The 24719-nt window shown below is 41.6% G+C and overlaps 1 protein-coding gene across 1 annotated transcript in view; it reads left to right on the top strand.

Annotated features, from left to right (window-relative positions):
• Positions 1-24719, top strand: part of espn (espin) — a 115104-nt gene continuing 90385 nt past the window's right edge. Inside the window, 2 exon segments of the mRNA XM_055223152.1 lie at positions 1-300; positions 3767-3960. Of these exon segments, the coding sequence (XP_055079127.1) occupies positions 1-300; positions 3767-3960 (494 nt within the window).

Genomic DNA, 24719 nt, shown 5'->3' with positions numbered 1-24719 from the left:
ATGGTGGCGGAGGGAGACAGGACTCTGCTGGCCGCGCGTCAGGGGGACATCCAGGCTCTGAAGACGCAGCTCGCGGCCAAAGAGCTCACGGCCGAAGTGAAGGACTCGCTGGGAGCCACTCCGGTGCACCACGCCGCGCGCTCGGGGAGACTCAGCTGCCTGCGCTTCCTGGTGGAGGAGGCTGGGCTGCCCGGGAACTCTCTGGCCAACAACGGAGCGAGCCCCGCGCACGACGCAGCGGCCACCGGACACTTGGCCTGTCTCCAGTGGCTGCTGACCCAAGGAGGATGCAGGCCAGAGGTGAGTCAGCGCAGAGTAATCCTCCTTTTCCTGACACCACTGTTTCCCAGAGACGTGTCCTGAGTTTATAAAGCAGCATCTAACCAGCACAGGACATAAACATGAACAAAGAGTCACCCAGAGCAGCAAATCAAACATAAATAAGCCCAAACTCGGGTTAAAAGCAGCGTTTATGTGACTGTTTATGTGGATTTATGGGGGTTAAATGTCCCACGTGTCCAGCAGAGTAGAAAGTGCATTCCAAACTTTATTAAGAGACATAAGCCTACTACTTTGACAAAGCAGTTGAGAAGGATAAGTGCACAAATATACAGTGCACACATTCAAGTCACTGCCAACAAGAAAAAATAAGAAAAACCCCAACAAAACACTGCAAACTCCAAGTACCTGCAAGTATTTCTGTGGAAAATACAAAGCAGTGAGTCTCCAGCCTCCTTCCATTTTCCATGTCAATAAACAATGCAAATGATCCAGTGTTTCTACAGAGTTACATAATCCCAATGGGACACGGTGTATCTATAAGGGGAAAACATATAGTTAGGATTCATTATGCATCAAGTTTAATTACACCAGCTCCACCTGAGACTCTGCAGTGTTTACACTTCAGCTCAGCGCGACACAGATCTGCTGGAAACAACACAATCGCTCAGTTTTTCACGTAAAACTTTCAACTAACGCACGGTCTGTTAGTTCTCACGAAGCATTTCTACATAAATCCAGGTAAAACAAGAGAAGCGCTTGTTTTTATCAGCCGTAGACCTTCATTTGTTCATTTAATTCACTTTATTTACGTACAAAGGCTATAGGCTATTTTCAAATGTTGACCCCGAATTCAAAGCCGTCCAAAACAGACTCAATGGGCCGCTCGATCTGACCTCTGGTAATCGGCGAGTCTAAGTTTAAGACAGCTCTGTAATAAGAGCTGCTTCATGTCCTTACTGTCTCTGTTACTTTTGATGCCTGTGCGGAGAGAGACAAGACGATGTCCTGATAAAGACGAGACGCTTTAAAGCTCCTGTGCGTGTTCTTTTCAAAAATATAGACTTTGAGCTGGGAGATATCGTGGAGAATCGTCATATTTTTGCTTTGGAGACAAGAAAAATGCGAAAATTGAGTATATAATCTGTCATAAAACTGTTTAAAAAGGCTTCAGTTGTACAGTAAATACACACGGGAGTCTGTTTTATGGCATATTTCTACACTTAAGTCGTTTATTTTTGGAATCCATTCACGTTTTTTACTACGAATGCACCGATCCAGCTTTTTCAGTTCAATATTTGGTTATTTCTGGGTTTCAGGTGGCATCACAACATCTACAGACCAATAATATTTAACACAGACGAGGGCAGATAAAGTAAATATTGTTAAAACTCGGATTTTTCTCGTGAAACTGTATATTTATATAGCGACTTCTTGGGTCTAGTCGCTGATAGAAATGATCAGGTTCAACATTTGTGCATTTACCTTTTAGATTTTGGATATTTCATGTCAAACTACAACATAATTAATAGGGAAAACTGGCCCTTGTCCCCCCGATAAGAGAGTTTGACGTCATCACATTCTGTTAATTATCTCTCAAGTAACGACAGAACAACTTTGTATAAGTAAAAGCGGAAACATTATGAGACTTTCTGGGCCGATGACAACCAGTATTTAGTCTCATCACATTAGTTTAGAGTCGGATCAGTGTAGGTCTGTCCTGATAATCTCTATATCGACTTATCGTTCAGGATATGACAGCTGGAACTATATATTTTGGGGCTCAGTGTTCATCAGGAGTACAATTTCTTTGCAAAAATGAGGAGATTTGGGGTATTTTTGGTGTAACAATAGGATTTGAGCCGTAGAGCGGTGATTACGTCGCTTCTCTGGCTAATTATTGGTTCATTTGTTGCAGCTCAGAGCTTTTAATGAAGTAGTCAGTTTAAAAATGGTTTACTGGGGTTATCTGGCGTTGTTTCAATCTTAATTAGTTTGTAATCGTGACAGATGTCGGTGTAATCAGGTGTGAGTTATAGTAAAAGAAAATTCAAATCTGTCAACTGGACAAAAAGGTTTTTAGACAGAAATCCAAAGAAATTCACTCTCAAAATTTTGTCCAATCGAATTCAACCTTTTTTTTGCAATGGACCCTGCCTGGACCATACCTAGACTCTACCTAGACCCTACTTGGACCCTACCTAGACCCTACTTGGACCCTACTGTAAGGTATTTTTTAACAATGTAATACTACCCCAGATGCCTGTAGCCCCATTCACCAAAGACCCCCACCCTGAGAGGGTCGTAAAGCAATCTACAGCACTGGGGCCAAGAAGATAACATCTAAGACCAGGGCCACTTCTTATCTGTGGCCCTGTTCACCAAGGACTGAGTGCCCCCATCCTGTGACGGTCATAAAACAATGAGATTGATTGACTTAAAAATGCACATTCAGGGAGTTTGCCAAAAAGGTTTTTAATGTGTAACCACATGTTGCCGAGAGGAAGACCCGCCTCACACACTGGGAGGCCTATAAAAGCTGGAAAGACAAACATCTGAGGACTCTCTTCCTATCCTTTCCTGAGAGTCCGGTGCTTCATTGTTAACTTTACCTGTGATGAACTCATTAAACCCTTCTGACTTATATTTCAGTCTCTTAGTCCTCTTTGACGCTTGCATCAGAAACGAACATTTCTAACACTACCTAGACCCTACTTGGACCCTACTTAGACTCTACCTGGACCCTACATGGACGCTAATTAGACCCTACCTGGACTCTACCTGGACTCTACCTGGACTCTACCTGGACTCTACCTGAACTCTACCTAGACTCTACCTAGACTCTACCTAGACTCTACCTGAACTCTACCTAGACTCTACCTAGACTCTACCTAGACTCTACCTGAACTCTACCTAGACTCTACCTAGACTCTACCTAGACTCTACCTGAACTCTACCTAGACTCTACCTGAACTCTACCTAGACTCTACCTAGACTCTACCTAGACTCTACCTGAACTCTACCTAGACTCTACCTGAACTCTACCTAGACTCTACCTGAACTCTACCTAGACCCTACCTGAACTCTACCTAGACTCTACCTGAACTCTACCTGAACTCTACCTGAACTCTACCTGAACTCTACCTGAACTCTACCTGGACTCTACCTAGACTCTACCTGAACTCTACCTGGACCCTACCTGGACCCTACCTGGACCCTACCTGGACCCTACCTGGACCCTACCTGGACCCTACCTGGACCCTACTTGGACCCTACCTGGACCCTACTTGGACTCTACTTGGACTCTACTTGGACTCTACTTGGACTCTACTTGGACTCTACTTGGACTCTACTTGGACCATACCTAGACTCTACCTAGACTCTACCTAGACCCTACTTAGACCCTACTTAGACCCTACTTGGCCCCTACTTGGCCCCTACCTGGCCTTTCCCATAACGATCATAATAATGTCGATGTGATTGACAGAGCAAGGACAGCTCCGGAGCCACAGTCCTGCACCTGGCGTCCCGCTTCAGCCACTCTGAGGTCACAGAGTGGCTGTTGAAGAGCGGGGAGGGGGACCCCGGGGCCACCACACAAACCGGGGCCCTACCACTCCACTACGCCGCTGCCAAGGGAGACCTGCCCTCCCTCCGCCTGCTCCTCGGACACAGCCCAAAGTAAGACCACGGTGTGAACGTTAACTCAGCAGCACATTTGGATTTTTATTTGCTCATAAGTTTGTCTAATAGGTTATAAAATAGATCAGAAAATGGCGTCATGTGGCCCTTTAAACTGATCTGTTCAACTGTCTCACTGCAGATTTGTGGACTTCGTTTATGGCCAATAACGCTGTAATTACCGGAGCTATAATAAGAATTCAATCGGGAATGATATTGATTCAAACACGTGGATTATAAAACGTTTAGGGCCATATTTGATTCTCATTTGCAGATAAAATTCAACATTTCTATCGCGTGCACAGCTGTTTCTCTTTTATATTTCACAAAGATCAGTATTTACGCCCCAGAGTGCATTTTTACACGTGACAAATTAACATTAAGTGGATTTATTGGACACAAGACACAGGTTTGTAGTCGTCAAATTAAAGACAGATGAAAAAAAAGACGTTTCTCTGAGGTTTTATCTGCTGTTGTCTTGAAACGTAATGGAAATGTCTTATTCCCAAATCCCACAAACAAAACCGTGGCTGTTTGTGAGTGTAAAGTGAAACGTAAAGCCATGATTTTTTTGTGATTGTCGTCATTATTTCTCATTAAGCTACAGTTTGTAACACAAGCAGGTTTCACTGGAAGGACACTTTAGACGTCTGACCTTATGGGGAGACCTACACAGTTTCAAGGGCAATGGCGTGAGAAAATACTTTTGCGTTGTACAATTGGAGATTTCAGATTCTATATTAGGAATTCCGACTTCAAGTACTGTGTTTTCCGGACAATAAGTTGCCCCGGGGTTGCTACTTTATACTCAGATGTGACTTATATGTGAAATATATGTTATTTTTCTTCATTATTAAGCATTTTTTTGGCTGGTGCGACTTAAACTCCGGAAAATACGGTATCATAGCAACCAAAGAGCCAATCCGGAGCGAGGCTGTTGACGGTAACGCCCCTTCCTCTTAGCAACGCTGTCAATCAAACCAGTTGTTAACGCTAGCGGGAAGCAACTTTGGGGAAAAAGGTGCCTGATTTTTATGTTTTTAATGTTCATATCTTGAGTTCTGGACACAATAGTAGATTTCAGATTCTATATTAGGAATTCCGACCTCGAGTACTGTGTTTTCCGGACAATAAGTTGCGCCGGGGTTGCGACTTATATTCAGATGTGACTTATATGTGAAATATATGTTATTTTTCTTCATTATTAAGCATTTTTTTTGGCTGGTGCGACTTATACTCCGGAAAATACGGTATCATAGCAACCAAAGAGCCAATCCGGAGCGAGGCCGTTGACGGTAACGCCCCTTCTTCTTAGCAACGCTGTCAATCAAACCTGTTGCTAACGCTAGAGAGAAGTGACCTCAGGGAAAGAAGTCGCCTGATTTGTCTGTTTTTAATGTTCATATCTTGAGTTCTGGACAAAACGGTGAAATAAAAACACCAGGATCACGTAGAGCGGGTTAATACGAACATTTTAAGACCAAAATGACGAGTTTGGCAGCTGTTTTTCATGCTCACTTCCTATTTGGAATGTGGCGGCTAGCAGGTTAGCTATGTGCATTTATATCTACAGTCTGTGGTTGAATAGTTGTGTGGTTTATGTTGAAAGGCTCTTCGGGGCGTGTTCCTTCTCATGTTTCTTACGTAAATGATGTGTGATTTTCATATGACTGACATAAGTGTGCACAAGGCAAGCTGTATTTAAAGCAGCTTTTGTCTGAGCCACTGTTTGCCATTTAAGGTCATGTTTGAGGCCATTGTTTTTGTATATGGTGCTGTTAATCAGTGCGGTGTCGATCCCAGACAGGCCCGGGCTCTGGAGATAAGCGGAACCATTGAACAAGTCGTTAAAAAGAGTAAAAGTGCCAGAGGTGTTTTGTTTGAGGAGTCGGCTCTGGTACAATGCAAGTCAAAAGACGACGTAAGGCGAGTTTATCTGTACAGCACGATTTGTACACAAAGTAAATCAAAGCGTTTTACGGAATAAGAAATGCATTAAAATCACAATACAACAAATCGAAACATAAATAATTATCGTAAAATGAACATTAAAAGAGAAAAGTGCAGAATAAACCCCTTTTCAGTCACATGCACAAATAAACAGAACGGTTTGAGTCTGGATTTAAACATTGTTAAAGTTGAGGCCTGAGTCACGTCTTCAGGAAGAATGTTCCAGGTTTTAACTGCAGAAAAATGAAACACTGGTTCCCCATGTTTAGTCCTGGTTTAGTCCTGGTTTAGTCCTGGTTTAGTCCTGGTTTAGTCCTGGTTTAGTCCTGGTTTAGTCCTGGTTTAGTCCTGGTTTAGTCCTGGTTTAGTCCTGGTTTAGTCTTGGTTTAGTCTTGGTTTAGTCCTGGTTTAGTCTTGGTTTAGTCTTGGTTTAGTCCTGGTTTAGTCCTGGTTTAGTCCTGGTTTAGTCCTGGTTTAGTCTTGGTTTAGTCTTGGTTTAGTCCTGGTTTAGTCTTGGTTTAGTCTTGGTTTAGTCCTGGTTTAGTCTTGGTTTAGTCCGGGTTTGGTCCTGGTTTAGTCCTGGTTTAGTCTTGGTTTAGTCCGGGTTTGGTCCTGGTTTAGTCTTGGTTTAGTCTTGGTTTAGTCTTGGTTTAGTCTTGGTTTAGTCCTGGTTTAGTCCTGGTTTAGTCCTGGTTTAGTCCTGGTTTAGTCCTGGTTTAGTCCTGGTTTAGTCTTGGTTTAGTCCTGGTTTAGTCCTGGTTTAGTCCTGGTTTAGTCCTGGTTTAGTCTTGGTTTAGTCTTGGTTTAGTCTTGGTTTAGTCCTGGTTTAGTCCTGGTTTAGTAGTTCATATGGTACTAACATAAATGTAACTACTTTTTTAAACTTTTTCATTTTTTGAACATGTTCATTAACTGTTTCTGTATTTATTACTTATTCAGGTTATTGCATATGCACGTCCATAAATATAAAAAATATGGCTGTATAACTGTGCATCTCCTGATAAACTGACATTTTAAGACAGTCATACCTTTTAATCTACTTTGTCGTGGGCCACATAAAATGACGTAGTGAGCCACATTTGGCCCGTAGGCTTTGAGTTTAACATGTGATCTAAACAATCGGCATCGGCCATGAAAAAAACCCTTATCGGACGATCACTGTTATCATGTTTCAGAGTTATTGTGTCAGTGAAAGAAAACAATTTCAGTATTGTTGTTTATGAGTTGTTTTTCTGTATATATGTCGTACTTCAAAAATAGTGACAGGTCTAGATGTGCTCATTTATAAACTTAAAGAATGTTATGTTTTCTTGTTTGTTGTAATAAAACACTAAATCTGCATTAGACATTTTGTTCATTATAAATCACAAAACTGATAAAACGGCTTAATAACAGAAATGTGAGGACATGATAAGCTCCGCCTCTTTATAGTGACATTCCTCCCTGTGTGTGCTGGGTTTTTGTTTGTCTTTTATTTTTTGAAAAACCCAAACCTTGAACACGATGACCCTGTGAAATGAGACTTTGAGTAAACAGATTATGAAGGAACAGTGTGAGCTCATGAAACGACTTTGCACATGTCGCCTTAAAGAAAACTAAGTTAAAGTCACACTATGTTCCTTTTGTGGTGGAGGGGCCTCTGCCTGCTGGGACTGTTCCCTCTAAACTGCGCGCGTGCGCAGTTGCGCACTGCTGACACGGTCTCCGCGCACAGAGAATCTGCGCTGCGCACAAAAATATCGAACCGGAATTGAAAATAAAATAAACACACAACAATTCATTCTGCGCTATTTTTCAGTGTGAGTCAGTGAGTGTGACCGGGGACGAGCTGCTCCAGACAATTATGTGATTCACAGACGTGTCTGCGCAGACTCGCTAATGATGCTAATGATGCTATTGATGCTAATGATGCTAATGATGCTAATGATGCTAAGTGCTGTTTATCCCCTTAACGTTCCGACGGCCCGCGCTCTGCCGCACTGTTACACACTGATACGCACTGTTTTGTAGCAGTTTTGCGTTTTAAACATGACGAAACGGACAAAACAAAGGAAGTACGTGACCGAGGACACTGTGGATGTTTGTACAAGTCAAACTAGAGACATCTCGGACCCGGAGCGGTTCGTGGAACCGAGTGAAGATCATGATGGACTCAGGAGCAGAGGACCTGATGTTTTGATGGACTGGATGCTGTTCCTGATCGGTAAGTGTGGTTTATTCTGCTATTGACTTAATTGTGGGTCAAATATATCATGCGTAATCATTAGCGTTAGCTAATGCCAAAGTGTCTTGCCTAAGGACACAATGACGGAAGTTGGTCCGAGCGGGACTCGATCCTCCTCTAACCACTGAGCCACTGTCACAGAATGAGTGTCACACTGTACAATCATGTTCAGTGTGTTCTTAGTTTCCAGTGTGTGTGTGTTTACATTTTGAAGTGTGTGTGTTTGTTCACTGTTTGCAGTTTGTGGTTTGTAAATAGATATTTATTTTGACCCATACAACTTGTTTTGTATATATTTTATATACAAATACACATTATATATTGTGTTTTGATATGATATGTAAATGTACAGTAATAGAGCAGCTGTGCAGATACAGATTCCTCTCAGTGTGTGTTGGTCATTGACTGTCACTAGTTTATGAGTTGTAAAAATGAAATGATCGTGTCATAAACTGAAAAAGAGTTAACGGACTGTCACAGCAAAAGCTTCACACAACGACTTATACTCATAATACAAGTCAGAGCTTTATCATAAAAATGTTAAGTGTGTTTTCAACATTGGAGTTTACAGTTGTCTTGGTTTGGTTGAAGTTCATGTTTTGCCATAGTTAAAATTAAATATTTATACTTCCAATAGTATTAACATACTGCACAGGTCATGAGCAAGATGTTTGTCATTTTCATTGTATAAGTGGATAAAGCACTTAATTAAAAGTCTTATAACAGAAATGTAAATGCGGTAATTTGATTCTTTTAATAAACCGTTTAACTTGGATGGATGTGATGCAGCATGACCACAGCGCGCACGTCTGATGACCACAGCGCGCACGTCTGATGACCACAGCGCGCACGTCTGATGACCACAGCGCGCACGTCTGATGACCACAGCGCACACGTCTGATGTCCCTCACACTGGTCCATGGGACGCTCAGGGAGTTTGTGTGTTTGCTCAGACTCATGAAAAATTAGAGGGAACATTGCCTGCTGGTCGTCATAGACTTTGCCCAAAATGTTCCACAGTATGATATTAAACATAATCTATTTAGCATTGTCAGACAGTTGTACAAAAAGCTGTTTTATTGTCACGTTAAACTTAACCCTGACATTGTGCTCCATAGCGGTGATATAACCAGACGATTTTAGCCTCGTTCCTGCGTCTTTAACACACTGGATCTATCTTTAGCCGCTTGTCTGATCTCATATTTTACCTTTGCAGTGTAGCCAGGTGCGTTTCTCCTGAAAGTTTAATGAGTTTGAGACATGGTAGCTGCTGATAGCATGGGGCCCATTCACTCTTCTGTTTAGCTCCGCCCCCTGCCTCTGTTTACCTCCGTAGCGACGCACAGTAGCGCCAACTGCAGATAAGATAATGAGGAAAACAAACCTATTTGAATGGAGCCCGGCTTTTGTTTTTAAGGTCAGCTCTGAGGCTGAGAGATGGCCTTCGAGTCAGAGACGATGCTGGTATCGAACTTTGGCACAGATACTGACTCATTAGAGCTGGATCGGGTATCGATTCCATGATATTGGTTAAGCCGATTGATTAAGCTGATTGTATGTGATGAGACTGTTTACAGGCCCAGAACCTCTCATCATGTTTGATACAAAGGTGTTCAACCTGAGGAATAACAGTTTCAATGTAATAACACGATTGGATTGAGATTATAACAGGCACAAGTTTTGTGACAAAGAAATGGCAAATATCAGAGCAAGTTTGCACCATTAGTGATGTGTAGGAAAGAAAGTATTTGTATATCTGAAACTGTACCATGTTTTTACAGATCTTTCATCCACTTACACCAAACTGTTTCTCTTAACATCAGTCTGTCCAGGGACGACATGTGGACATTAGTATTTTGCTATAACCTGGCACCAAACAACATCCTTTCTGTTTTTTTAAGGTCAGTGTGATGTTGTGCACTGTCCTTGTCCAAGTAAAACCATACCATCTCTTCTTTAAGGAAATAAATACATTTTTAAGTCCCTATAAATTCCCCTTTTGGTTAATATCAGGCATCAGCAGATACTTAAAGTAAAAGTACTTGTATCAGTGTTGTAATTGAAAAATCTGGATCAGTGCGTCCTACTTATAGTCCTATTATAAAGAATGCACCACTAATGACAGCTTTTACAACTGTTAATTATGTCCAAACAAATATTGGACAGTAATAAAGGTCATTACAGGTTTTGTGACGTTGCCTAAAAAGTAAAATAATAAACATGTGGACACAGACACTGCCTCGTTTTGAACTAAAGTCACAGATTAACAATAAAGTTTGAGGGTGCACTCTTTAAGTCACGTCTAAATCAATTCATTCAGTTTATTATTATGAAAGTATTATTAAAAAGTATAAATTAGCACTGTTATCATAGCAGTTAACAATAAAAGAAAAAGAAATATACGTCCTCTAAATGTCACCTACAAACAGAAGTCCATGAGAATCTGTAGATGTTCATTAATATGCACTGTACCATATTTAATAAAATAAACCATATTTGGTTGTGGAGTTATTCATAGTGTTCGTCTTTGTGTTCAGAGGCGACATGTTGAGGACTTTGCGCCATTCAAAAGATCTAATATTATGTTTATCGCTATGGCAACAGTGCAAAATAATCCCGTCCTCCTAAATCACACAGGTTTACTCATGTAACGTCTCATTACATTGTGTTGTTCTGCGTTTTTTTGTCCTGTTGTTTGTCCTAGAAAACCAATCGTCGCACGAGACTCGCATCCGAAGCCGAGCCCTGCGTGTCACTGCGTACAAATGATTTAATAACAATAATTACATGTATTGGGCCGAGCAAATGGATCGGCAAACACGCGTCTTTGTTGCGCGGCCATATTGTCCGTTAGTCGTGTCACACAAGTGTAAATTTATGGCGAGCTGTGTGGGCCATTAGTCCGGAGTCAGTTCCATCAGGCCGCTGCTCTGTGTGTCCGCTGATAACCGCACGACACAAAGCGGTGAATGGAGGCCCGCTTATGTAACCAATCAGGTCAGATTAACACGCTGACCTTTGGCGTAAGGCCCTGACACGGTGACGAGCGACCACTGACCCAAGAGATTCGAGACAGTGGAGATGACGGTCACCCTTTTTTGTTTATGTCGGGGTATCGGCATTATTCGGCCCCGCCCACTGTTTCCGTAAATGCGGCTAAACGGCGGTTTCTTTGTTGTAGCGCTTCCGGTTTAGTGGAAATCCTGTTCCTTTGTGTCAGATATTCAATATTTATGTGCAACCTCAGGTCAACACTAGGGCTGTGCAAAAAATATTGAAATATCGCTGTATCGTATCATTTCATTTAATGATACAGTATCGATATCATGGGCTGCTGTATCGATATATCGCAGAGAGTATTTATTTTTTATTTTTTTGTATATTTTATGAAATTATTCTGTCACAGCGCTACATTTGTGTGACTTGTTTAGAGGAAAGAAACTCATTTATGCAGAACATTTGACATTAGATTCACTGTTTTGATGATTTAAAACAGGTTTATTTCACATTAACTTTATTTAACAAAGACTTTTAGTGTCACAGTCGTGTTTTAGTCGATATGTTGTGATCTTCAGAGCCGTTAAACTGCATATGTCCCTGTGTAAATGTAAATGTGGATCTAATATAAGCTGTGTTAGAATAATACTGACAAATGGAACAGTCTGATGTGTTTTTCTAGTTGCTAAAATGCACAAAACAAAATGCACTTTGTTAAGTTGATTCATCTTCAATAAGTTGGAAGCTAAATACAAAAATAAACACAATATTTACTTTTGTGAAAATGTGGTTGATCATTAAATGTCCCAAAAGCCTTTATTTTTCACTGAATTGTATTGAATCGATTTGAAATATATCGTATCAGACTGAGAAATGTATTGTATCGCGTTTCTAGTAAAATTATTCAAATCTTCAGATAATTTCCGAGTCTGGAGCTGATTCTGTGTCCGATGGTTTGAAATGAAAAAAGCGACTGAGCAAAGGCCGAGGATCTAAGGCGCATATGTCAAACTCAAGGCCCGTGGGCCAAATGCGGCCCGCCACATCATTTTATGTGGCCCGTGACAAAGGAAATTTAAAGGTATGACTGTTTTAAAATGTCAGTTTATCATTAAATACACAGTTAAACAGCCATTTTTTCATATCTGTGCAAATCCATATGCAATATTTGTAACTTGAATAAATAATAAATATAGAAACGGTTAATTAACATGATTCAAAAGTGGTTGCATTTATTTTACATTAAATTGTTACATTTAGTGACATTTATCTTACAGTTAGTTACATCTGGCCCTTTGAGAACAACCATTTTGTTGATATGGCCCTTTGTGAAAATGAGTTGGACACCCCTGATCTAAGGTGATACTTTTACTTTTACTTGAGTATTTTTTTCTCCCCTGTGCCTGTACTTGTACTTAAGTAACTAAATGGAGTACTTCTTCCATCTCTGCTCGTCACATACAACCAGAGCAAAGTTCATTCACTGTAGTTGGTTCATTGTGTCAGTAATAAGTTTTATATCGTGACTCAACCCTGTTTTGAACTCACTATACGCACAATATACACACCTGAGTACTACAACAAGCAGGATTAAGTACAGAAACGGCACTTTGGCCTTTCTCACCAGCAGAACAGAAAAAGCAGAGTGTGTTTTTCATGGAGCCGGAGACCAGGTTCCTCACTAATCTTCTTAATAACGACATACTTGGAGCAGGTTTGGAACAAAAACCCAACAGAGAGGCTTATTGTTCGAATGTGTGCTACTGGAAATGGTTCTGCATAGATTGTGTTACTTCCGTTATAAAAATATTGCAGTTTTTTTCATGTGTTTTGGGGACGGCAGCGAAGTTTGAACTATAATTAGCGAGGTGTCTATTTTGGTCCAGACTGTTTAGCCGTCTTATTTCATTCACAGCCAAAGGTCTTTAGTTCACTATTACGTAATAATGCTTTTTATTATTTCAGAAGAATGTTATGACGGGGTTTTGTCAGGAAATTAGAGTGAGTAAAGTGTGTACGGTAGTAGTTTTCAAGTTAACAGCTCCTTTTAGCTGAAGTAAATATAGACGGTAAACGATAATATTGAAACGAATTTATGCCACTGACACAACAACCCAAGAGCAGATTTAAATGACAAAAACTTTTCTAAATCTACAATATTGTTCAAAATCATGAGCTGCAATAAATAAACAGCAGAATTAAACACTTAAGTTGTGAGTTTGCATCTGTAATAAGCCACAGAAGTAGTTAATTCCTCCTTGTACAGCTTAAATCTGATCATACAGCAAAAAAGTTTAGTGTCAGGCCGCTGTTATCAACCGTTTGTTGCGGTGTGTGGTTTAATTACCTTCGTTAAAGATCCTATATTATGCAAACTTGACTCTTTTGAGCTTTAGTCCATGTTCTAATGTTGTTTCCTCCTCAAAAACAGACCTGGAGTTGTGTTTTGTTTCATTCATTTGAGTAACACTTTATTAGTCTGCACATCTCCAAACCGCAAAACGCTCTGTTCCACCTTGTGATGTCATGAAATGGTAGTTTTCAACTTAACAGCTACATTTTACCTTTTAGTTTCGTAGATATCGGTAATTCCAGCGCAAAAATCATCTAAATTAACCTTTTTCCTCCAGTGAGTTACCTTAAAAAACGGCAATGCCAGAGAGAGCTACTAATTTTAGCGTGTGCAAGAAACTGAGTAAATATTAGCGCCATAGCAAGCCTTAAACTGGGAGTCTCAAACTCGCAGCCCGGGGGCGAATTACGGCCCGTGAGACAATATTTTGTGGCCCGTAGGACAATATGAAAGTTTAATATTAGTGTCAGATTCAACAGATAACAATGTATATCCATAAAATCCACAAGAATTGGTGTATTTCCTCATGTATGTTGAAAACGGCGATGACATTTGAGAAGATTTTAACAAAGCTTTTTTTGTGGAATACCTGATGCGGCCCAGCTTCACCCAGACTGACTCCTGCGGCCCCCAGATAATTTGAGTTTGACACCCCTGCCTTAAATGGATAATGGCTTATGTTTTAGAGGCATCTAACTGTACCCCATCTGTTAGTCCGCAAGGTTAGGCATCAAAATTAAACATTTATAGTGGTAATTAATCCATTTTTCTTTATTCAGTGCAATACATAATTCAGAAATCCGTTGGCGAGCTACTTGAAAGGTCCCATGGCGCCTGATCTAAATGATTCTAGTGAAGATTTGTGTAGTAAAAACACAGTGGAGCACTTCCTGTATTACCGTATGACATCACAAGGTGGAACAGGGTGTTTTCTGAGAAGAACTAAGCCTAAATCTGCAGAGTTTGTGCGTTAAACATGTGCGAATGAAACAAAACACAACTCCAGGTCTGTTTGTGACGAGGAAACGACATTATAACATCAGAAAACGGTGTAATACGTGCTCTTTAAATGACTGCTAAAGCTAAAGTGGTATAAAGTACACATGATCTCATCTCTTTTCCCTTTTGAGCGCGCGGCGAGTAGCGATTAGCCGTGTTCGCTAGCCGTTCGGTCACACTAGGCCAGGCTCTTTCTGTGGCTGATGTCATGTTCACCTGATCCGCAGGGGCAGCACTTACACGCCGCCGCTCGAGTCTCTTCACTGTGAGAGAGCCGTCCTCCACGCTCGTTCCTGTCTCATATTCAATACAAAACACACACAACTTAAACAATTCTGTCGTGTAGGACCCCTGCGAGCCACTGAACCTCATCCCGCTTTTGTTACTCGCATCAATAATTCACCCGCCTGCCCACTTCCCGATGAGACGACAGTTAATGGCGTCTCTTGTGTTTTGAAATGTTTAGACCTTGTTTTACATTCCTTAATTGTCTTGTTTTAAAGATGATTCCGCAATTTTAAAGATTCTATATTACACAAAATGGATTCTGAGCGTTAAAGCGTGTTTATAATGCTGTTACCTCCTCAAAAACGCACCTGGAGTTGTGTTTTGTTTCATTTATTTAGTCTGTCTGCATGTCCAAAGCTCAAAATGCCCTGTTCCACGTTGTGATGTCATCAAGTGGTAGTTTTAAAGTTATGGTCACATGGTAAATAGTCACATTTTTATATACAGTAGTACTTTTCCACCTTCCGCTTTACATTATTCATACACCAGTGCACACAGACACTGGAGGTGAGGTGGGTTAAGTGTCTTGCCCAAGGACACAACAACAGTCAACCTGTGGGTTAGTGGACCGCTCGACCAATGACGTTTATGTCGAGAGCAGGACTCAAACTGTCAGCTGTCGGCTCAGTGGACAAACGCTCTACCAACTGAGCCACTGTTACTTTAAGTTAACAAATGAAATGATCCACAGTGGAGCACTTCCTGTATTAGCACGTGACATCACAAGGTGGAACAGAGCATTTTGTCAATTTGGAGACTTAAAGGTCCAATATTACACAAAATGGATTCTTGTGTTTGGTTTGTTTAAGTCATGTTCTAATGTTGTTACCTCCTCAAAAACCGACCTAGAGTTGTGTTTTGTTTCATTCTCACATGTTTGAGTAACACTTTATTATCAGTCTGTCTACATTTCCAAAGCTCAAAATGCTCCGTTCCACCTTGTGATGTCATGAAGTGGTAATTTTCAAACTAACAACTGCCTTTTACCTTTTGTTCCGTAGAGATCGAAACTTACAGGACTGAAATGATCCAAATGATTCTGAAGTGAAGGTGTGTGGAGTTTAAAAACACAGCGGAGCACTTCCTGTATCACCATGTGACATCACAAGGTGGAACAGAGTGTTTTCAGTTTGAGAGAAGAAGAACTCAAGTCTAAATATGAAGGGTTTGTGCGTTAAACTTGTGTGAATGAAACAAAAAAACACAACTCCAGGTCTGTTTGTGATGCCAATGACCGAACTTGATCATTTTCATTCGGAGTAAATGTTTTGTCACATGTTTTGAGGACACATGATGTTTTGATAACACCTTTTACCGTTTGATTTTGCAGCTTTGCTATTCACCCGTTATTTGTTCCAGTTTCCTTGTACAGTTACAGTGGGAAGTGGTGATGTGCTTTTCAAACGGTGTCGGTCTAAAGGTTATTTGCATATCCTCTGTTTGTGGAATCAGATATCTATGTTTTCCAGTGGTGGAAGTAAAACAAAGTAAAATTAGTAAAGTACTGTACATAAATAAAGTATAGATACCTATAAATTCTACGTAAGTACATTTTACAGTGGATACTTTTCACTTTTACGTCACTACATTTGAGAGCAGTATCTGTACTTTCTACTCCACTACATTTTTGAACAGAACTGCGAAGTAAAAAGTACTTTTCATACGATTTGAGGGGTTATTTTTACCATGTTTGTAGTTACGTCCTGAGTAAAGTTTTCGAGTTCAAGCTTCGGATTTGAGCAAAACAAAAATAAATACACATTAAAGCCGCAAGCGGCGATGATGGCCCTCGCCCCCCATGCGACCGCCCCCCCATGCAACCGCCCGGGGCTGGCCACTGCCCCCACACACCATTTTCCCCGCCCGGCCACCCCACGGCCGCAATCCGCCCCCCTTCACACAGTTTCTATATAAATATGTGTGACCAACACATTATAATGGAGGTCCACGGCGTTGAATCGGCAACCTCGTGCACAATACAGGTATGGTGTAATGGACTTTTTTGCCTCTTTTGAGGTCCACAATGATATCACCAACTTTCATGCCAATCGGACAAAGTTGAGTTTTTTACCTGTACAGTAGGGGGCGCTATGGAGGTCACTGGCCACATATTTATAATGGTTCTCTATTCACAGTTTTAATCCGCATCAGTGATTAGAATTTGAGCTTTTTAGTCTGATCCACGTGTCTGTGAGAGGGAATCAAATATGCAGGAAAGCAGTCATATTTTGACAGTGTGCTGTGCATAAACCAGAAAAAATATCCCCAAAACGTGGATGATTATTGACAATCGACATATGTACATGCTGTATGCGGAGTTTGATGTAATTCGGATGAAAAACCTAGGAGTAGATATGATTCATAGACATGCAAGTCAAAGTGCCAAGTGCCAATTTCTTTTCAATTCATTGCGCCCCTGGTGGCCAACAGTGGAAAATAACCCATGGCCCTAATGTAATTTTTTGTTTCTTCTGAGACCATGAATTGATGCCCCAAATTTCATAGGAATTGGATAATGTTGGCATTTCACCTCTATGGTAGGGGGCGCTATAGTGTTCATTTTGATTAAAATTAATATTGCATTCCATTCAAGGCCCAATCTTGCATATGTGATGTGAATGTGAGCTCTGTAGGGCAATGCCTGTGGTCGTGAGAGGACATTGAAAAAACAGGAAACTAAGGCGTATTTCGGTGGCGGCGTACGGGCGAACCGTGTGGAATTCGGAGAAAACGTGGATAACTTTTGAAAACCCATGTGTCTGGATGTGGCATGTGAAACCTGAGCTCATTTGGACCAAAAACCTGAGACTAGTAGCGTTTTGAAAACACGCTGCGAATGAAGTGGCGAATTTTTGATCCAAAATGGCCGATTTCCTGTCCATCATACAGCAGTGCTTCAATTCATTTTTATGCTTGTTCCATGGTGCTCTATCACTGTTCCGAATTTTGTGCATGTATTCCAAAATTAAACAGGCTCCTCTCCCATAGGGGTGAAATTTTAGGTGGCGTTGTCGAGTCAGGGGGCATGGGACATTTTCCCGACACCAATTTTATGAAATTTTTCGCCGAGCCGGTCGATTCTATACCCCCATGTGAGACTTTTCGTGAATGTTCAGGGGGTGAAAAATGTGATTGTTCTGGCGGAAAAACGAAGAACAATGTTAATATGCAGTGTGGCCCTGGGCTGTGTGGCTCTGACTCTATATGAGAGGGGTCTGTGGCGTTGCACCGGCAACCACGTACATAATACAGGTATGGTGTAATGGACTTTTTTGACCCTTTTAATGCCCCCAATTATCTCCCCAAGTTTCATGCCAATCGGACAAAGTTGTATATTTTACTAATACTGTAGGGGGCGCTATAGTGTTCATTTAGATAACAATTAATAGTGCATTCTATTAATACCCTCACATCACACGTGTGATGTGAATTTGAGCTGTGTAGACCAATGCATGTGCGTGTCAGACATTTTAAAATGATTTTATTTGGAGTCTTTGCGCCCCTGGTGGCCAAGTGTGGAAAATGACTCATGGCCATAATGTAATTTTTTGTTTCTTCTGATGCCACTGATTTATTCCCCGAATTTCGTAGGAATCCGATAATATTGGCGTTTCACCCCTATGATAGGGGGCGCTATAGTGTTCATTTTTATTACAATTAATAATCCATTTTATTAATACCCTCATATCACACGTGTGATGTGAATTTGAGCTGTGTAGACCAATGCATGTGCGTGTCAGAAATTTTTAAATGTTTTTTTTTGGAGTCTTTGCGCCCCTGGTGGCCAAGTGTGAAAAATGACCTATGCCCGTAATATTATTTTTTGGTCCACGTCATTCCCCCAATTTATTTCCCGAATTTCGTAGGAATCCGATAATGTTGGCGTTTCACCCCTATGGTAGGGGGCGCTATAGTGTTCATTTTGATTAAAATTAATATTGCATTCCATTCATGCCCCAATCTCGCATATGTGATGTGAATGTGAGCTCTGTAGGGCAATACCTGTGGTCGTGAGAGGACATCGAAAAAACAGGAAACGAAGGCATATTTCGGTGGCGGCGTACGGGCGAACCGTGTGGAATTCGGAGAAAACGTGGATAACTTTTGAAAACCCATGTGTCTGGATGTGGCATGTGAAATCTGAGCTCATTTGGACCAAAAACCTGAGACTAGTAGCGTTTTGAAAACACGCTGCGAATGAAGTGGCGAATTTTTGATCCAAAATGGCCGACTTCCTGTCTGTCATAGAGCAGTGCTTCAATTCATTTTTATGCTTGTCCCCCCATTCTCTATCACTGTTCTGCTTTTTGTGTGTGTTTTCCAAAATAAACCAGGCTCCTCTCCCATAGGGGTGAATTTTTAGGTGGCGCCCTCGAGTCAGGGGGCATGGGACATTTTCCCGACACCAATTTTATGAAATTTTTTGCCGAGCCGGTCGATTCTATACCCCCATGTGAGACTTTTTGTGACTGTTGAGGGGGTGAAAAATGCGATTGTTTTGGCGGAAAAACGAAGGACAATGTTAATATGCAGTGTGGCCCTGAGCTGTGTGGCTCTGACTCTATATGAGAGGGGTCTGTGGCTTTGCACCGGCAACCGTGTACATAATACAGGTATGGTGTAATGGACTTTTTTGACCCTTTTAATGCCCACAATTATCTCCCCAAGTTTCATGCCAATCGGACAAAGTTGTGTATTTTACCAATACTGTAGGGGGCGCTATAGTGTTCATTTAGATTAAAATTAATATTGCATTCTATTTATGCCCCAATCTCGCATATGTGATGTGAATGTGAGCTCTGTAGGGCAACGCCTGTGGTCGTGAGAGGACATCGAAAAAACAGGAAACGAAGGCGTATTTCGGTGGGGGCGTACGGGCGAACCGTGTGGAATTTGGAGAAAACGTGGATAACTTCTGAAAACCCATGTGTCTGGATGTGGCATGTGAAATCTGAGCTCATTTGGACCAAAAACCTGAGACTAGTAGCGTTTTGAAAACACGCAGCGAAAAATTTGGCGAATTTTCGATTCAATATAGCCGACTTCCTGTCTGTCATAGAGCAGTGCTTCAATTCATATTTATGCTTGTCCCCCCATTCTCTATCACTGTTCTGATTTTTGTGTGTGTTTTCCAAAATAAACCAGGCTCCTCTCCCATAGGGGTGAAATTTTAGGTGGCGCCGTCGAGTCAGGGGGCATGGGACATTTTGCCGAAACCAATTTTATTAAATTTTTCGCAGAGCTGGTCGATTCTATACCCCCATGTTAGACTTTTCGTGAATGTTCAAGGGGTGAAAAATGCGATTGTTTTGGCAGAAAAACGAAGAACAATGTTAATATGCAGTGTGGCCCTGGGCTGTGTGGCCCTGACTCTATATGAGAGGGGTCTGTGGCTTTGCACCGGCAAGCATGTACATAATACAGGTATGGTGTAATTGACTTTTTTGACCCTTTTAATGCCCCCAATTATCTCCCCAAGTTTCATGCCAATCGGACAAAGTTGTGTATTTTACCAATACTGTAGGGGGCGCTATAGTGTTCATTTACATAACAATTAATAGTGCATTCTATTAATACCCTGATATCACATGTGTGATGAGAATTTCAGCTGTCTAGAACCATGTATGTGCGTGTAAGAAATTTTTTTATGATTTTTTTTTAGTATTTGCGCCCCTGGTGGCCAACCGTGGAAAATGACTCATGGCCATAATGTAATTTTTTGTTTCTTCTGATGCCATTGATTTATTCCCCGAATTTCGTAGGAATCCGATAATGTTGGCGTTTCACCCCTATGGTAGGGGGCGCTATAGTGTTCATTTTTATTACAATTAATAATCCATTTTATTAATACCCTCATATCACACGTGTGATGTGAATTTGAGCTGTGTAGACCAATGCATGTGCGTGTCAGGCATTTTTAAATGATTTTTTTTGGAGTCTTTGCGCCCCTGGTGGCCAAGTGTGAAAAATGGCCTATGCCCGTAATATTATTTTTTGGTCCACGTCATGCCCCCAATTTATTTCCCGAATTTCGTAGGAATCCGATAATGTTTGCGTTTCACCCCTATGGTAGGGGGCGCTATAGTGTTCATTTTGATTAAAATTAATATTGCATTCCACTCATGCCACAATCTCGCATATGTGATGTGAATGTGAGCTCTGTAGGGCAATACCTGTGGTCGTGAGAGGACATCGAAAAAACAGGAAACGAAGGCATATTTCGGTGGCGGCGTACGGGCGAACCGTGTGGAATTTGGAGAAAACGTGGATAACTTTTGAAAACCCATGTGTCTGGATGTGGCATGTGAAATCTGAGCTCATTTGGACCAAAAACCTGAGACTAGTAGCGTTTTGAAAACACGCTGCGAAAAATTTGGCGAATTTTCGATTCAATATAGCCGACTTCCTGTCCGTCCTAGGGCCGCACTATGATTGGCTTTTTTGCTTGTCTCCATGAGCTCTATCACTGGTGTGAATTTCGTCAAGCTAGGGCGAAAAATGCGTGTCGGCTCCCAATTCATTTTAAAATTTTGAATTTTCTAGGTGGCGCTGTCGAGCCAGTGTGTGTGGGTCATTTTCGTGATGCATATTTTCTTGAATTTTTTGCGAAGCTGGTCGATTTGATACCCCCATGTGCGACTTTTCGTTGACGTTCAGGGGGTGAAAATTGCGATCCAAGGGGGGGAAAAAAAATAATAATTAAAGCCGCAAGCGGCGATGATGGCCCTCGCCCCCCGCGCGACCGCCCCCCGCGCGACCGCCCCCCGCGCGACCGCCCCCCGCGCGACCGCCCCCCGCGCGACCGCCCCCCCATGCGACCGCCCGGGGCCGGCCACCGCCCCACGCACCATTTTCCCCGCCTGGCCACCCCACGGCCGCAATCCGCCCCCTTCACACAATTTCTATATAAATATGTGTGACCCACACATTATAATGGAGGTCCACGGCGTTGAACCGGCAACCTCGTGCACAATACAGGTATGGTGTAATGGACTTTTTTGCCTCTTTTGAGGTCCACAATTATCTCACCAACTTTCATGCCAATCGGACAAAGTGGAGTTTTTTACCTGTACAGTAGGGGGCGCTATGGAGGTCACTGGCCACATGTTTATAATGGTTCTCTATTCACAGTTTTAATCCTCATCAGTGATTAGAATTTGAGCTTTTTAGTCTGATCCATGTGTCTGTGAGAGGGAATCAAATATGCTGGAAAGCAGTCATATTTTGACAGTGTGCTGTGCATAAACCATAAAGAATATCCCCAAAATGTGGATGATTATTGACAATAATCATGTGTACATGCTGTATGTGGAGTTTGAGGTAATTTGGATGAAAAACCTAGGACTAGATAGGTTTCATTTGCACTTAAGGAAAAGTCGTGTAGGAATTTAAATCCAATGATGAAGTCATATTTTGAGGGCATCCTACTCATGAAGCATAAAGAATATCCCCAAAACGTGGATGATTATTGACAATCGACATGTGTACATGCTGTATGTGGAGTTTGATGTAATTCGGATGAAAAACCTAGGAGTAGATATAATTCATAGACATGCAAGTCAAAGTGCCAAGTGCCAATTTCTTTTCAATTCATTGCGCCCCTGGTGGCCAACAGTGGAAAATAACCCATGGCCATAATGTAATTTTTTGTTTCTTCTGATGCCACTGATTTATTCCCTGAATTTCGAAGGAATCCGATAATGTTGGGGTTTCACCCCTATAGTAGGGGGCGCTATAGTGTTCATTTTGATTAAAATTAATATTGCATTCCATTCATGCCCCAATCTCGCATATGTGATGTGAATGTGAGCTCTGTAGGGCAATGCCTGTGGTCGTGAGAGGACATCGAAAAAACAGGAAATGAAGGCGTATTTCGGTGGCAGCGTACGGGCGAACCGTGTGGAATTCGGAGAAAACGTGGATAACTTCTGAAAATCCATGTGTCTGGATGTGGCATGTGAAATCTGAGCTCATTTGGACCAAAAACCTGAGACTAGTAGCGTTTTGAAAACACGCTGCGAATGAAGCGGCGAATTTTTGATCCAAAATGGCCGACTTCCTGTCTGTCATAGAGCAGTGCTTCAATTCATATTTATGCTTGTCCCCCCATTCTCTATCACTGTTCTGATTTTTGTGTGTGTTTTCCAAAATAAACCAGGCTCCTCTCCCATAGGGGTGAAATTTTAGGTGGCGCCGTCGAGTCAGGGGGCATGGGACATTTTGGCGACACATATTTTATGAAATTTTTCGCAGAGCCGGTCGATTCTATACCCCCATGTGAGACTTTTCGTGAATGTTCAAGGGGTGAAAAATGCGATTGTTTTGGCGGAAAAACGAAGAACAATGTTAATATGCAGTGTGGCCCTGAGCTGTGTGGCCCTGACTCTATATGAGAGGGGTCTGTGGCTTTGCACCGGCAAGCATGTACATAATACAGGTATGGTGTAATGGACTTTTTTGACCCTTTTAATGCCCCCAATTATCTCCCCAAGTTTCATACCAATCGGACAAAGTTGTGTATTTTACCAATACTGTAGGGGGCGCTATAGTGTTCATTTAGATACTAATTAATAATGCATTCTGTTAATACCCTCATATCACACGTGTGATGTGAATTTGAGCTGTGTAGACCAATGCATGTGCGTGTCAGACATTTTTAAATGATTTTATTTGGAGTCTTTGCGCCCCTGGTGGCCAAGTGTGGAAAATGACTCATGGCCATAATGTAATTTTTTGTTTCTTCTGATGCCACTGATTTATTCCCCGAATTTCGTAGGAATCCGATAATATTGGCGTTTCACCCCTATGATAGGGGGCGCTATAGTGTTCATTTTTATTACAATTAATAATCCATTTTATTAATACCCTCATATCACACGTGTGATGTGAATTTGAGCTGTGTAGACCAATGCATGTGCGTGTCAGACATTTTTAAATGATTTTATTTGGAGTCTTTGCGCCCCTGGTGGCCAAGTGTGGAAAATGACTCATGGCCATAATGTAATTTTTTGTTTCTTCTGATGCCACTGATTTATTCCCCGAATTTCGTAGGAATCCGATAATATTGGCGTTTCACCCCTATGATAGGGGGCGCTATAGTGTTCATTTTTATTACAATTAATAATCCATTTTATTAATACCCTCATATCACACGTGTGATGTGAATTTGAGCTGTGTAGACCAATGCATGTGCGTGTCAGACATTTTTAAATGATTTTATTTGGAGTCTTTGCGCCCCTGGTGGCCAAGTGTGAAAAATGACCTATGCCCGTAATATTATTTTTTGGTCCACGTCATGCCCCCAATTTATTCCCCGAATTTCGTAGGAATCCGATAATGTTTTCGTTTCACCCCTATGGTAGGGGGCGCTATAGTGTTCATTTTGATTAAAATTAATATTGCATTCCATTCATGCCCCAATCTCGCATATGTGATGTGAATGTGAGCTCTGTAGGGCAATGCCTGTGGTCGTGAGAGGACATTGAAAAAACAGGAAACGAAGACGTATTTCGATGGCGGCGTATGGGCGAACCGTGTGGAATTTGGAGAAAACGTGGTTAACTTTTGAAAACCCATGTGTCTGGATGTGGCATGTGAAATCTGAGCTCATTTGGACCAAAAACCTGAGACTAGTAGCGTTTTGAAAACACGCTGCGAATGAAGCGGCAAATTTTTTATCCAAAATGGCCGACTTCCTGTCTGTCATAGAGCAGTGCTTCAATTCATATTTATGCTTGTCCCCCCATCCTCTATCACTGTTCTGATTTTTGTGTGTGTTTTCCAAAATAAACCAGGCTCCTCTCCCATAGGGGTGAAATTTTAGGTGGCGCTGTCGAGTCAGGGGGCATGGGACATTTTCCCGAAACCAATTTTATGAATTTTTTTGCCGAGCCGGTCGATCCTATACCCCCATGTGAGACTTTTCGTGAATGTTCAGGGGGTGAAAAA

The sequence above is a fragment of the Periophthalmus magnuspinnatus genome, chromosome 7, assembly GCF_009829125.3.
Source record: "Periophthalmus magnuspinnatus isolate fPerMag1 chromosome 7, fPerMag1.2.pri, whole genome shotgun sequence".
NCBI classification, from domain to species: Eukaryota; Metazoa; Chordata; class Actinopteri; order Gobiiformes; family Gobiidae; genus Periophthalmus; species Periophthalmus magnuspinnatus.
This window is presented reverse-complemented; position numbering and strand designations above follow the sequence as displayed.